At 39.5% G+C, this 14,361-nt stretch overlaps 1 protein-coding gene across 2 annotated transcripts in view; it reads left to right on the forward strand.

Annotated features, from left to right (window-relative positions):
- BTBD9 (BTB domain containing 9) overlaps positions 1 to 14,361 on the forward strand; it is a 411,574-nt gene that overhangs the window by 286,818 nt on the left and 110,395 nt on the right. For both annotated transcript variants that reach the window (XM_039235262.1, XM_039235261.1), the window contains exon 8: positions 13,654 to 13,843. In XM_039235262.1, the coding sequence (XP_039091193.1) occupies positions 13,654 to 13,843 (190 nt within the window). The remainder of the gene's footprint in view (positions 1 to 13,653; positions 13,844 to 14,361) is intronic.

Below are 14,361 nucleotides of genomic sequence, written 5' to 3' on the forward strand. Positions count from 1 at the left end.
ATTTTACATTTGTGACATTTTGTATAATAAACAATTAACTGCCTGCTTTTGACATTTGAAAGTTAATGTGAAGAGAGTTATAAAACAGACAGTGTAAACACCACCTCCCAAAGTGAAGTGGTAAACGGCTATCGGCCTCCAGGAGGGTAAGACCTAATTATTCCTCGCAGTGCACTCTGTACCTTTTTACTACCAGTTTGGTTTTCATTGTCTTTGATAAACAAGATAATTGATATAAATGAATGTGATCCTGTAAAATGGTTCCCCAATTGCAGATTTTCATGCTGGAGGTATAATTTTCCTTATGGCACATTACTGTTAATCTTTAAATGGATAGGTTGGTTAATCTGCCTTCCATGAGAAGACATTAGATGACTTGCTCCTTAATCAGAGCTGATAAAAAAACATGGGGTGTAACCAAGGCATAGGAAGAAGTGACTAATGGTCACATTAACGAGAAAGAGCATGTGGATTTTTGAGCAGGAGGTTCAGAGTTGGGAATGCCAGAAAATGGAGATAAAAAGAAGCCACAGCCCTCCGGGAGAGGACATAGGCAGCGTGTGTCGAAAACGGAGTTCTTGCCACATTGGGCTTTCCCCTCTCCTTCCCAGCCCCAGCTCTTCCCAGTTCAAATGCTGATTCCACTACACTGATAGATGAACTGAGGATCTTAAAGAGGCAAGCCCTAACGTGCTTTCTTCCTCTTATCCAGTGGTAAAGGACCGGAGCTTTGCAAAAGTACCATTTTGTCCCATAAATTAATGCTCAACATACTTGATCTACAGTTGAGAGGCTTTCTTTAGGAAATGTCAAGAGCCAAGCTAGCAGAAGAAGTATGTAAGCTTGCACCCAGTTGGGAAGTCTGTTTAAGATCTTTGGCAGTTCGCTTTGAGGAGCCCATTTCTCTTTATGCATAAAGTACAGCAAGGAAGAAAGAGTGAAAAAGAAAAGGGGACAAACACTTAGGAGAGAGTATAAAATGGCGTATCCATGACTTCTCTTAGGGGAATGTTACTGCTCGGAGTCAGGGCAGTTTAAAAAAGCAATAATTAATAATCAGTTACTTGTCGAGGGCATTCTAATATTTCGTTTTAAAAACTAATTTAAACTCATGGCAGGGAAAGCCATGGTGAAATGAGATTTCTCCCAGGACAGTTCTCTTTGGCAGTGTTATCACACAGCCTTTCAAAGATCCAGCATGCTCAGGGTGGTTTGCTGTCCGGTTTAATGTCATCTCTTCACCGAACGCTCGGGCTCCCTCCCTCCCCCTCTCCCACTCTTGAAAGGTTAGCCTTTCTTCAGAATAGTACAGGTTTTTCCAGCAACATCTGTCAACCTGGCAACGAGCACACCCTAAGGAAATTATGAACATTTGAAGACCATCTAAATACTGTGGGGAACCTTTCCTCTCCCTCTTCCTCTCCTCTCTCCTTATTCCCCACGCTGCCTTCCCCCTAAGAAGAGTGGGGCAGCCACATGGCATTTACCACTGTCCGCCTCACTGATAAATGATATGCCCATTTGTGTCTGCAATATTTTTAATGTGTTTTGATTTGCTCACTCAGTTGTGATAGTTCATGAAACCTCAAAGCAGTAACTCTCCTAGAAGACAGACTGCAGGCAGACCCCTTAGTTTAATGAAAAGAGACCCCTAGCCACTGTACCGATAGCAGAGAGAGGCTTCTTTGGTCTAATGGCTCAGATGATCTTGATCTGATTCAGTAGGTCAGAAATTGCTGTCCCCAGCAAATATCGACCAGAAGGAACTGCTTTCTTGGTTATTCTGAAACTGCCAGCTGCATATTACACTAGCAGGTGCTAATAGTTTTTGCAGGTCAGTGGAATTGCTATTGGTTCTTCCTTCCCTTGCGCCCTATCCTTTTGCGATTATCGAGTACCTTGTGGGAATAGAAGTCTCCCTTCTTGTATGATACCCAGATTTCTGAAATGCTGGTCCCACCTACCCATTCCACATGGTCAAAAACCTGGATCTTTCATGGCTAAGAAAGTACCAATGCTGGGTCTTGTGTGTCTCTGAAAATCTCAAGGTGCTTTTGTAAATGTTTAATTTTTTCTGTCAGTATTCATAAGAAGGTAGAGAGAAGAAGGGATTATTCTCTTTGTAAGTGAAGAAACCCAGTCCCAGGGCAGTTAAATGGCCTCCTCGAGATAGCCTAAGAAACCATCCTCAGAACTCAGAGTAGTTCTTTGGGTACCTGTATTCAGTCCATGGCCTGGTCCAGTGGATGTCAGAGCCAAAGGTGGGCGAGGGAGAGCAGCATTTCCCCTCTCAGAACTAAAGTGTGTAGATACTATATGAAGAAAGCTAGAACCCAGAAATGAGATAATAAAGTTCACTTAAAAATACTTGCACCCATTTTTCATATCCCAAAGCACTAAGTGCAAACCATTAAAAGAATAATCGAAAATAGTAGCAAAAGGCTCTCTTTAAATTACTTTTTATTGTATTTTAGACAAGACTTTTTTCATCACATACCGTCAGTCTACTGGAAAATAGAGCATGATTCTGTTCCCTCACTCTGGATTAACTTTGGCCTCCAGAAGGTAGTATACATTGTAGGTTTTGCTGAGGCTTTATTTATTTATTTATTGCCTGATAACTACTTAAAGGTATGAATAGAGTTGTTCGAGGTCACTTGGAAGACTCTGATTGTCAGTCTTTGAAGCCAGGATTCTCCCAGGGACCCCAAGTTCTTCAGTCAGGAGGAGGCATCACCTCTGCCTCACCCAGGGGGACTGCTCTGCTCCTCCACAGCCCTGGGCTGGTCCCTCAGGCTAAAACTGGGAGAGTGCCCAGGAGGCACCCTGTGTGGTTTGACTACAGAATCTTAATTCTGAGAGCTCAGTATTCACAAGTTGAGACTCACCTTTACCCATCTGTTTCTTCTAAATTCCAGTCTTGCTTTCTTGAGATGCTCAGAGATTCTTTTCTTTCTCACAGAACTCAGTCCAGAATGGTTTGTGGGAGCTAAAACATGTGAGAATTTGGCGTTATCTCCAACCTTTTTCTATCTGCCTCCAAAAGGTGTGGCAGGAAGATTCTGCCAAAGCAGAATTGCAGGAACATACTTGTCACAGATCCGATCAGGACATTTTCTGTACAATGTACAGGGCTGCACTTAATGTTTGGGATGCCTCACTACTGACACTACTTTGAGTAAAAACTCAAATTTTATAGTTATTGATGCATTTTAAAGAAATATCATTCAGGATTTTAAGACTCAAGAGTCATCCATGATCCCAAAATCATTCTGACTGAAAATAGAGTGTGAACCAGATGCATCCTTCAGCTTATATAAAAAGAAAAGCCACTGCTTTATTAAAAGAATAGTTTTTTAAAAAATCTCCCTACAGAAAAGTATTGAGCAGGGGCACCTGGGTGGCCCAGTTGTTTGAGCCTCCAGCTTCGGCTCAGGTCATGATCTTACAGTTCGTGGATTCAAATCCTGAGTCGGGCTCTGTGCTGACAGCTAGCTCAGAGCCTGGAGGCTGCTTCAGATTCTGTGTCTCCCTCTCTCTCTGACCCTCCCCTGTTCACACTCTGTCTCTCTCTCTCAAAAATAAACAAACATTTAAAAAATGTAAAAAGAAATGTATTGAGCATACCATTACTTCTTTTGTGGGGCTTTTAAAAAGCTTTTGCACATGTTTTTGTTCTATGCCCAGCATGAATGAGAAATACTCCCCCAAGCTATGGTAATAGCTCTGATCTTGAGTCATAAAATTGTTGTGGCTTGATAAGACCTTTCAACCAGTGGTGGGCAACAGAAATAATTCTGTTGATTTCAACATCTTTTAGGACATAAGGAAAAATAAATCCATGTAAAGCTTAGGATACTACTCATAGAAAACAATGCCTTTTACATTATAACTTTGTAAGTTTTTTGAGAGTTTCCAAAATTTTCAAAACCAGTTTCATTGTCTCTTTGTATATTAGGTGTTTCCCCCTGTATGAGCTTGAATAACTTGTCCTGATGTAGGGGACAGATGTAGAGCCTCTTTCTCTAATAGATTATGTCTAGAGAAAAGAAAAAGTCACCCCAATGAGATAATTGCCTATTAGTTCGAACACATAGCTGGTTGTTTGGGATATCTTTTTTCTTAAACCTGGAAATGCATTTGTCCTAAATTTCAAGGCCTCACCTACAGAGTGAATCCCTCTTTGATAAACTGCATTGGTTACTGCTGTTAAACATCTAATGCTTGATTCTTTAAGGTCTTATTGAAGATTTTCACAGCTAAAACCTTCAGCATTCAAGCCACACCTAAGGGAGTAATAAACCTCTTAAACAGTTAGTTCTGGACCATGCTTTCCTCCACAGGCGCCAGTGTGAGGAGAGAATTCCTGATCCTAATGAACTTGTACCTGTGAGATTGACTGGCCCCACCCACCTCACCTTGGCCCTGGGGCTAACCACCTCTGATTTCTTACCTTTCCTCTGAAGTGTTTGGAGCTCTGGCCTTATAAAGTTTGCACACTTGGGGAAAGGGGGGGGGGGGGCACATTTGAAGTTTGGAAAAGTATTACCTCCTCCTTTCACTGGCTAAATGCAGCCCAGCATGACTGCCAACACCCTTACAGTATCAGGAGATGGTGTGATTTGCGTAACTTTGTAATATCCAGAAGTGGAGCTAAACCAGAATGATGAGAGCGTGGAGATTCATACTAACTCAAACAGAGGGGAGTGAAAGGCAAAGAGAAAAGGAAAAGAGACACAAAGGAACGGGACCCCAGCATTCAAAAGGCATGGTCTCTTTTCTTCCCGTGGGGCTTCCCCTGTGAGTGCAGAGAGGTGATCCTGTCCGAATCCTTTGGAATTGTGTTAGGAAGCAGTCCTCTCACAGAATTGGGAACTGGGGGAAATTTGGGGGAAAAAGTTTAAAAGTTGCATCCCCTACATAATCAATTGTTTTCCTTCAGTGATGTGATTGATGTAACATATGATTGAAAAGTGATTTTTTTAACCTGATCGATAAAACTAGGAATTAATGTAACTTAGTGCCAGTGTTATAGAATACATTTTTGTAGCTTTTTGATAGTTTCCAAGAATGATGGGCTTGTGCTCTAATTAGCTATTGTTCTCTTACAGCTGTTAAGATGTAACAGCTGTGGGTATTTTTCCCTTTGAATAACTAGACCAGAGGTTAGATTGCAGTTGGGTTGGAAGTTTGCGTGCTCAGCAGTAAGTTGCAGTATAGGCCTGGGGATAATTGCCTTGGGTGAGCCCACTTTTTTGTAAAGTCATGGGATCAAGCTCCACATTGACTCTGTTCTGGTAGCATGGAGCCTGCTTGGGATGCCCTCTCTCCCTCGCTCTCTGCCCCTCCCCCACTCGCACGTACACTGTCTCTCTCAAAAATAAACTTAAAAAGAAATAAAAATAAAAAGTTTTGGTCTGTAGGGGAATATCTAGGTGTGATCTTAAGCTAATAACCTTAGTAGTCTTTTTGAAAGAAACTCTTTGTGAAAATCTTGTCATAAATCACTGTGCTATTAGAAAACAGTTTGTAATAAAAACAGCCAGAGAAACACTGAATGAAGCCTGACACAGGTATGGTTCATGAGATGACAGTCCTCTGTAAGTGCCATGCATGTGTTCTTTCATTTTTAAAAATCTGCTTCATGTGGGTTTTTTCCCCTCACCTCTCAAAGGTGATCTCGAGACAGTTAACTAACATGTCAGTCTTATCTTTAAATAGAGCTAGTACAGGTGGCCCTCAGGTCATGTTCCAGTGAAGTAATACTGCCTTTTAAAAAATTTATTACTCCTGAATTAAATTTACTGGCAAGCTGTTGGCCACCCTTGGTGCTGGGTACGAACAGAGAGCACTAAAATTGTTTTCAGATCACTTTTCCTGAAGTTCCCCACAGTCTGAGTCATCCCAATATTCATACACTTGCAGAATATATACACTTTGTTAACATGCAACTTTTGCATTCAGAAGGAGCAAATTAAATTTGTCTGAGCAGAATTGCTATGTGCACGGAGGGGGAAAAGTAATTCCTACCCAGGCAGTTCCCCTTTGCCTTTTGCTCATAGCACAGACTGTGGTAATAGGTATGTAGCCGAAGGATGGCGAAGGAGAAACAGAAAGAGACAGACACAAGATGCTGGATTTGGGCAGTATGGTTTTGTAAACAAAGTGACACAAATTGGGGCAGAAATTCCAGGGGGATAAGAGAGGAAACTGGAAGACTGGAAATACAGCACAAAGCCAAGTCCCATCCAGATGGTGTTTTTAATAAATTTATCAGACACATTATGAAAGACTGTAATGAACATTCAGATGGGGCGTGGCTTGGCCCCTATGAAGAAGAGAAACAGTAATGGCGCCTTCTGTGCTTTGCAGTCAGAATCACTCTCTAATTTTCCCCAGTAAGAAAAAGCACAAAATATATTCAAACCATTGAGTGATTATGAGATCGTTCAATTAGGCAGGCTGACGTTTGTGTTTCTAGGAAGAGGAACTTAATAACAGGATTATTTTCTGCTGACATGGAAAACATGGTCTATATGTGTTAGTAAGCCCAGCGGTGACTTTTAGAACAGACCTCTTCTGGAAGGATTCCTGTAGTGTAGCTAAAGCAGATAGCTCTCTCCACAGGCATAAAGGAGCTTTTCTATTTTTTAAAAGCCGCACTGTTACACGTGTTCCTCCTCTCCCCACAACGGTTTTTCCATGTGAAAATATTTTGTCTACCATGAGCGACCACGCTTTCTGTATGTGGGGTAAACTTTTAGGGAAGGAGAAGTCAAGAGGGCTGAAGGTGCATGGAATGCTTAGACAGCAGCTCTTCTGCTCTGGCCATATTTACTTTCTTTTTAATGTTTAGGTCAGGACCCAAAAATTGATCATACTTTACTTTTCTAAGAAAACTTTCACTGAGAAAGCAATTCTTTTTCCTGCTTTATTCAGTAACTTTTAGATTTTCTAGCTTTTGGTGAGGAACTATGTTAAGCAAGGTGAAGTGCCACAACTTACATAAGCATCCTTTTTTTCTGTCACTGATTCATTCATTCAGCAAATATTTATCTAATACCTACTATGTATGCTCAGCCCTGTTTCTTAGCAGTTGGGATTTGAGCGGTGACAAGAAAAGCCCCTGCCCTTGTGAAATTCACGTTCTAAATCTTTGCCCCCTTAGATCAGATTGGCACACTGGTCTGAGTATTGAGAATCGGCATAGTGCTGGAACGATGGCCTCATCTTGGTTGTCTATAAAAGGTCATTATCCACTGGGTTTGTGCCTGCATCCCTGTTCTTTTCTTCTTTCCAGCATTTGGTATGATTTGGTCATTATGTTGTTAATTTGACTCATTATCAAAAAATAGAAATGAGAATTAGGAAAAGTGGTAATCCTTTGATTTTGTACCTTATTCGATAGATACAGTTGCTTATCAAGTTGTCAGTAGAGTTCTAGCAAAAGCTGTTTCTTAAAAGGAAATTTGGTGGGACTTGGGGTCAGTTTCACTAATACAGTTTATCTCTGTGTGTATGTTGAGATACGTTTGTGTGTGTCTGCGTTGGGTACACTTGGTAGATCCAGACTTTGACTAATAAACATTAATGAATAATTATGTCAAGATCAAAGTGGAAACTGTGGTACTCTATTCTCCAGCTCATAGATGTAGGATTCCTTGTTAAAAAGGCACAGTTCTTTAATATAGCATGTATATTAGACCACCTCAAGATTCCAGAAAGTCAGAGGGTGGTATTACTAGGGCAGTTTTGCTTAGAGAAAATTTTCAAGATTGAAAGAATCATCTTGAATAAACCTATTTATAAATGTATCTATAGAAAAGGAATTCTTAGCATTTATCCCAGTCTTGTTTTCCAGAGAGCTTGAAACCATATCACTGAAGGTTTTTGATAACCTCTAATGCTGCTACCGTAATTGACTACTAGTTAAAAATCAGATTACCCAGGGATAAAATTGTGAAGCAGTAAGGTTGCGTACGTGGAAATTGACAAACTCAGGAAAAGTCAGCAAAAACAACTGGTAAAAACCTAGTAGATTCTACAAAGAATATCAATATTCAGAATAATCATTAAGGATTTTATCTTTTCAGAGGCTTTCCATCTTTCTGGTTTTCATAGAAAACAGTGTTAAAATGTGTGAAACTTGGAAAAAAACCCAATATTCTATATGTGCAAAAGAATATAAAGAACATATATGTGAAGTCTAGGGAATAGGGCATTCGCATGCTGAACCACTGTGCCGAAGAGAAATGCCCAAACCTCTAAAGCCCTGTGTGCGTCCCTCCATAGCCCTTTCACCCGTGCCCCGACACTCTTCCTGACCAGTGTTTACTGTTCCCTACGTTTGCTTTCTGATCTCACCATCTAAGTGTATATCACTAAACAATAGAAGTGAAATCATACTCAGTGGGTTTTTTTTTTTTTCTTCCTGATTTGGCATTTTTCTTAACCAGCTTTCTTTGTGAGATCGACCCTTGTTGATACACATAGCTCTAGTTCATTTATTTTTAAGACTGTGTAGTTTTTGTATGATAGTGAAATTTCAGTAGTTGGGTGAACAGGTTAAACAGCAGATTAGATGCACTGAAAGAATTAGTGAACACAAGTAGTAATTATAAGAAATTATCCAGAATTCTTCAAAAAGGGGTACAGAGGGAGAAAAATGAAAGTAAGATTGAGAACCATGGGGGATAGAATGAAAAGTTCCAACAGCGATCCAGGAGGAATTTGAGAAGAACAACAGCAACAACAAAACAGAAAAAGAGAGAGGATTGATATTCATGGAAATAATGGCCAAAATTTTCCAGATTGGATAAAAGCCATAAATGCTCTTATTCACTCCTGAGAAGGATAGACTTAATCTACTTCTAGGTACAACTCAGTTAAATTGCAAAACACCAAAACCAAAAGGAAAATCTTAAAATTAACTGTAGACAAAAAACAATTACAACAGTTAGGGGGATAGCAGACTTTAGCAGACAGAACAGTAGAAGCCAGAAGACTATGGAATAATATCATCAAAGCGCTGAGGAAAAACAGCTTTTAACCTAGAGTTCCATATGAATTAACCTATTTTTTCAAGAGTGGTGGCAAAATGCACTTTCAGAGACTTTGCTGAATACTAATTGGCGTGTCTTAGAAGGAAGGAAGGTGAGCCAAGAGGAAAGAAGGATATAAAAAAAAAATAATGGTGAATAAATTGGTAAGTGTGGATAAATAAGTTTTAACTGTATGAAAAGAGGAAAGGTTAATGAGTTAAATATTCACTTCAAGAAGTTGGAAAACAAAACAGTAATTTAAAAGGAGATGAAGGAAGAAAGAGCGGAATTTAGTGAAATAGGAAACAAAGAATCAACAAAACCAAAAGTTGGTCCTTTGAAAACACTAATAAAGTAGACAAGCCTGTATAGGACTGATCAAAAAAGAAAGAAAAGGTACAAATACAGATATTCCGAATGAACAAGGAGCACATACTGTGAAGAATTTTGTGCCTCTATATTTGAAAGAGTAGGTGAAATGAAAATTTTTCCTAAAAGGGCTAAGAAGATCTAGGACAATTTGGAGAGAAAAAGAAAAGAAAAAGGGGAAGGAGAGGGAACAAAGGTGTTCACCGTATCAGATTTGAAGATTATTATAAAATTCCCGTAGTTGAACCTGTTATACCCAGATCGCAGTATCCTCACCAACCAGAGATCACCAGGGAGACCGAGTCACGCATGCAAAGGCAAAGGGCTTTATTATGGGCTTGAGCTCGGGCTCACAGACCACCAGCGCGTGGATCCGTGCTGAGAGCCCCGAACAAGGGCAGAGTAGGGTTTTTATGGGGTTTGAGACGGGGGAGTTACAGAAGTTGTGACATGGGAACAGTGATCCAGTCATAATAATTCAACATCATTGACAGCGGGTTTGACCATACACATTGTCTAGAGTATGCGTTACTTTTGGCGGGATCCAATTACAACGTTTAGAGTACCTTTAAATTCAACCAATCACAGAGCGAGCCTAGGGTCTTGTTTGGCGACTAACAGGTTAACTTTAACGTTAGGTAACAGGGTCCTGTCTATAGTTTCTATCTCCAGGCCTCTCCCTTAACAATGGTCTCTGGCCTTTCCTGAGTGGGTGTTGCAAGGGTGGTTTCTCCTGCCTTGGGCAATGTGTAACTGCCTGATAGTTTCGGGGAAGCCGAAACTCAGGCCTTCTAGTTTAGAGGGGAAACTTAAAGCCTGTCGTGGAGTCAGTTTGGTTTAGACGTTTAGACTTGTGGCCTTACAAAACAGCATGGTAAAGTCACAAAGCTTGCCAAATCAGCGAAACATAGCTCTTTTTAAACTCTTAAAAAGAGACACGAATGTATATGAAAACTTTGTATGTGAACATAAATCATTGGGAGGAAGAGTTCATTAAATGGTGGTAGGGCAGTTAGCTAACCTTATGTGTAAAAAATGAAAGTAGATTTTCTGTTATGATAACCAAAAAATATGTCCTAAATAGATTAAGGAACCAAATGTGAAAAGCAAAATTTGAGAACCTTTAGAATAAAATAGAGGAAAATATCTTTGTGAAATGAGGGTAGGAAAGAATATATAAACAAGAAAGGAAAGGCCCCAATCTTAAAAGAAAAGATGAACATTTCATCTTAAAACATGAACCAGCAGAAGACTGGCGCCCTGCAAATCAATTAGAAAGACAATAGAAAAATAGACAAAAGATATAGCTAGGCAGTTTACAGAAGAGAGGTGGAGAAGGATTCCAGAGGGGAAAAAAAGAAAAAAAAAAAGTTCAACTTCATCAAATAAAAAAATGAAAAACTAAAACCACATTGAGATATCATGTCACACTCATCTGTCTGATATCACCAAGAGCTGGTAAGGTTGTGGTGTGATGAGTTAAGAGTGTAAATTTTTACAACCACTTTGGCGACAAATTTGGCAGTATCCAAGAAAATTGAAGGTAACTCATAGCCATGAGTGTAATTCATGTATATATATGTACACATATATATGTGTGTGTGTGTGTGTGTGTGTGTGTGTGTGTATATATATATATAGCTTATGTATTCCTTTTATTCATGTACATAAGAAGACCCCTTTGTGATCACCAAGAAAACGGTGGTAACAGTCTAAATGTTCCTTAGCAGGAGGCTATATAAATAAATTTTGGTTTGTTTATGCACTGAAATATGTCATATACTTTATATGAATTGACTAAATTTATCTTTCTATTGAATGTTCCCTCATCCTGGTTTAGTGTTTGTGGTAAAAGTCAATATTATTCCTGAAGCATTCCCCTTTCTTACCCTGGGCAGACAGCAGGGTTGTACTTTTACCACCCCCTTTGAAGTTAGGTAAAGCCCTGTGGCTTGCCTTGGTCAGCCAAATGTGAGAAAGGTGATGTGTACTACTTTGAGGGAAGAGTCTTAAGAACGAGGACCAAGCTCACTTTCTTCTCCTTGCCTCTTTAATCGAGAAAACTTCTCCTGTGTGATACAATGTATGGATACTATCTATTCACAGGGAACACAGAAAATAAACATGTGCTGTGGAAAGGGAGAAGAGAGGCTTTTACTGCAGCCTAAGCCATAACTACAGTATTATTTTATGTCTCAGCTTAGTTTCTGTGCATCCTGTGCCATTTCCTTAAGTTCTGCCTTCCAAATCACACAATTCTTCCCCTTTTCCAGGAGCTAGAGGTACCGTGACTTGGCCTCCAGATATGGTCCTTTCTTGCCTTTCCAAAGTCATGGGGGAACTACTTTCTGAGCCCCTTCCTTCCCTGCCAAGAAACTCTCCTTAGAGGTTATTTCTTGTTGCTTAGAGTGTTTTTGCTTGTGTTTTGGAGCTAAGCCTGGTAGTCAAGGGTTTTATCACTAGAAATCCATCCTTTGTCCCTCCCTCCTTCCACTTCTCCCCTTTTTATCTGTGGATGGCTTCCTCTGCAGAGAAAAAGCAATTAGTGAAGCTGTATAAGATGAGGACTCAAGTCAGGCATGCCCAACTTTGGAAAATAAATACATCGTGTAGAATATATAAGGTTATTTACTCTACAGCATTATAAAGGTAGAAATGCTTTGGCATGGTGGTAGTGTACTGCTCACCCTCTCTCTCTTAAGAGAGTATGTAATATACTAAAAAGTACAGTGTATAAATGAGAAATCATCTTTTTCTAACCTATTTTAAAATTATGTAAAGTAGGTTACAAACCTTAAATATAAGTAGTTGTGTTTAATTGTAGATTTGGGTTAAATAATAAATTAAAACCCCAGCACTAGTAAATGCACAGAAAAGATCCCAGGGGGACTTAAAAGGTCCTGACCTTTAATCACTCTTATCTCAGAGAAACTACATCACCTGCCTTCCTTTCTTCTTTCTTTCCCTCCCTCCCTCCCTTCCTTCCATCCATCCATCCATCCATCCATCCATCCATCCTTTCAAATTTTAGATTTTATGTGGTTTTTAAGTAACCTCTACACCCAACATGGGACTTTCATATCCCCAAGATCAAGAGTCCCATGCTCTACCACTTGAGCCAGACAGGTGCCCCTACATCATTTTTAGACAACTATCATTTTGTGGAAGCTTTTTTGACTTTTATAAATGGGCAGGTTGGTATGGATTTGAAGTAGAGAGACACACTCAGAATTAAAACAGAGCTGGTATTTCAAAATATAGCAGTTCATGAACAAAGAGGAGAGCATTATGTGTTGAAATGCCCAGAATAGCAAGCAAACAAAAAAGGGAAACGAGTCATGGCTGAGGGCAGCTGTGTATTTTAAGAAAGGACTGGTACCATTTCCTAGATCATCTTCCTGCTTTATGAATTCTAAAGCACTGAATCTATTATATCATGTTTCTCCAAACAAATGTATTATATTCACTGAGTGCAATGAATATATACAGTTTAGAATATACGAATAAAACAAGTGCCTGTGTACCCACCACCAACCTAGCTTAAGAACAGAAAAAGACCAGTACTTTTGAAGCCCTGCCAAGATTTCGTCTTGGAAATAAAATCAATTAATGTTTGGACCCATTCGTGGGACACCCTGCAAGATTTCATCACCCCTTCCCAGACACACTATACTGAGTTTGATATAATAATTTCCTGGATTTCCTTCTTAGTTTTACATTTATATAGGTATCCTTTAACAAAGCATATTTCTAGTTTTGCCCTTTTAGAAAACTCTGTATAAGTGAACTCATATTCTGTGTTTTTCTGTGCCTTGCTTTTTTCACTCAACATTATGTGTTTTTCTTGTTTTTTGAATTTTTAGTTTTTTAGAAGTTTTTTTAATTGGGAAAACAACATTATGGTTTTTGATTCATCTATTTGTATATAGCTATAGTTCATTAAGTTCAATTTCTGTGTAGTTTCCCACTGTAGTAATATTTTCAAATGTATTTATACATTCTGTGTTTTAAATACTTCAGTGTTAATTACTACATGTGGTTTGGTTTGTTCCAATCTCAGGGTCAGCTTTTTTTCTTGAAGCTGTTTGGCATGGAAAATGTGTTCATGTCTTGAGATAATCAAGATGTTCTAATTTCCCTTTTATCATTGATTTGAAATTGTAATTAATTTTGTTCATTGAACACTATCAGGATATATTTGGCTTTTCTTATCTTGATGCTGAATCTTGTGTTGAACTCACAGTTCCCATGGAGAATGTTGCAACAATTGCTGATTGTGCCAGCGTGATTGAAGGAGTTAGTCGGAGCCGAAATGCCTTGCTGAATGGGGACACCAAGAATTATGATTGGGATTCTGGCTATACGTGTCATCAGTTAGGAAGTGGTGCGATTGTGGTTCAACTGGCACAGCCATACATGATCGGGTCAATACGGTAAGGAGATTCCTTTTCATTCATTACTTTTAAAATGGAAGACACTTGTGCAAATTCTGTTTTGGAACAATGATGATACCATTAACTTCAGTGAAGAGACATTTCTGTTCTGTGCTCTAAATATTGAAGCGTGAACAGAGAGATAGAGGGTGCTTGTTTGTATCTTCTGGTGGGAGGATACACCAAGATTATACTTCCAGAGAGACTAGATTAGAGGCCTCTCCCTGGGTACAGCTCATCGTCTTTTTTAAAAAATGTTTATTTATTTATTTTGAGAGAGGTTATGAGCAGGAGAGGGGCAGAGAGAGAGAGAGAGAGAGAGAGAATCCCAAGCAAGCTCTGTGCTGTCAACGCAGAGCCTGGCACAGGGCTCAATCCTACAAACCTTGAGATCATGACCTGAGCCAAAATCAAGAGTTGGAAGCTTAACTGACTGAGCCCCCCAGGTGCCCCTGGCTCACCTCCTTCTTAAGTCTGTTAGAGTTGGTTAGGGACTTAGAGGATAATGTCAAGAGAGG

Source organism: Hyaena hyaena, unplaced genomic scaffold (genome assembly GCF_003009895.1).
Source record: "Hyaena hyaena isolate Hyena2069 unplaced genomic scaffold, ASM300989v1 scaffold_96, whole genome shotgun sequence".
Classification (NCBI taxonomy): domain Eukaryota; kingdom Metazoa; phylum Chordata; class Mammalia; order Carnivora; family Hyaenidae; genus Hyaena; species Hyaena hyaena.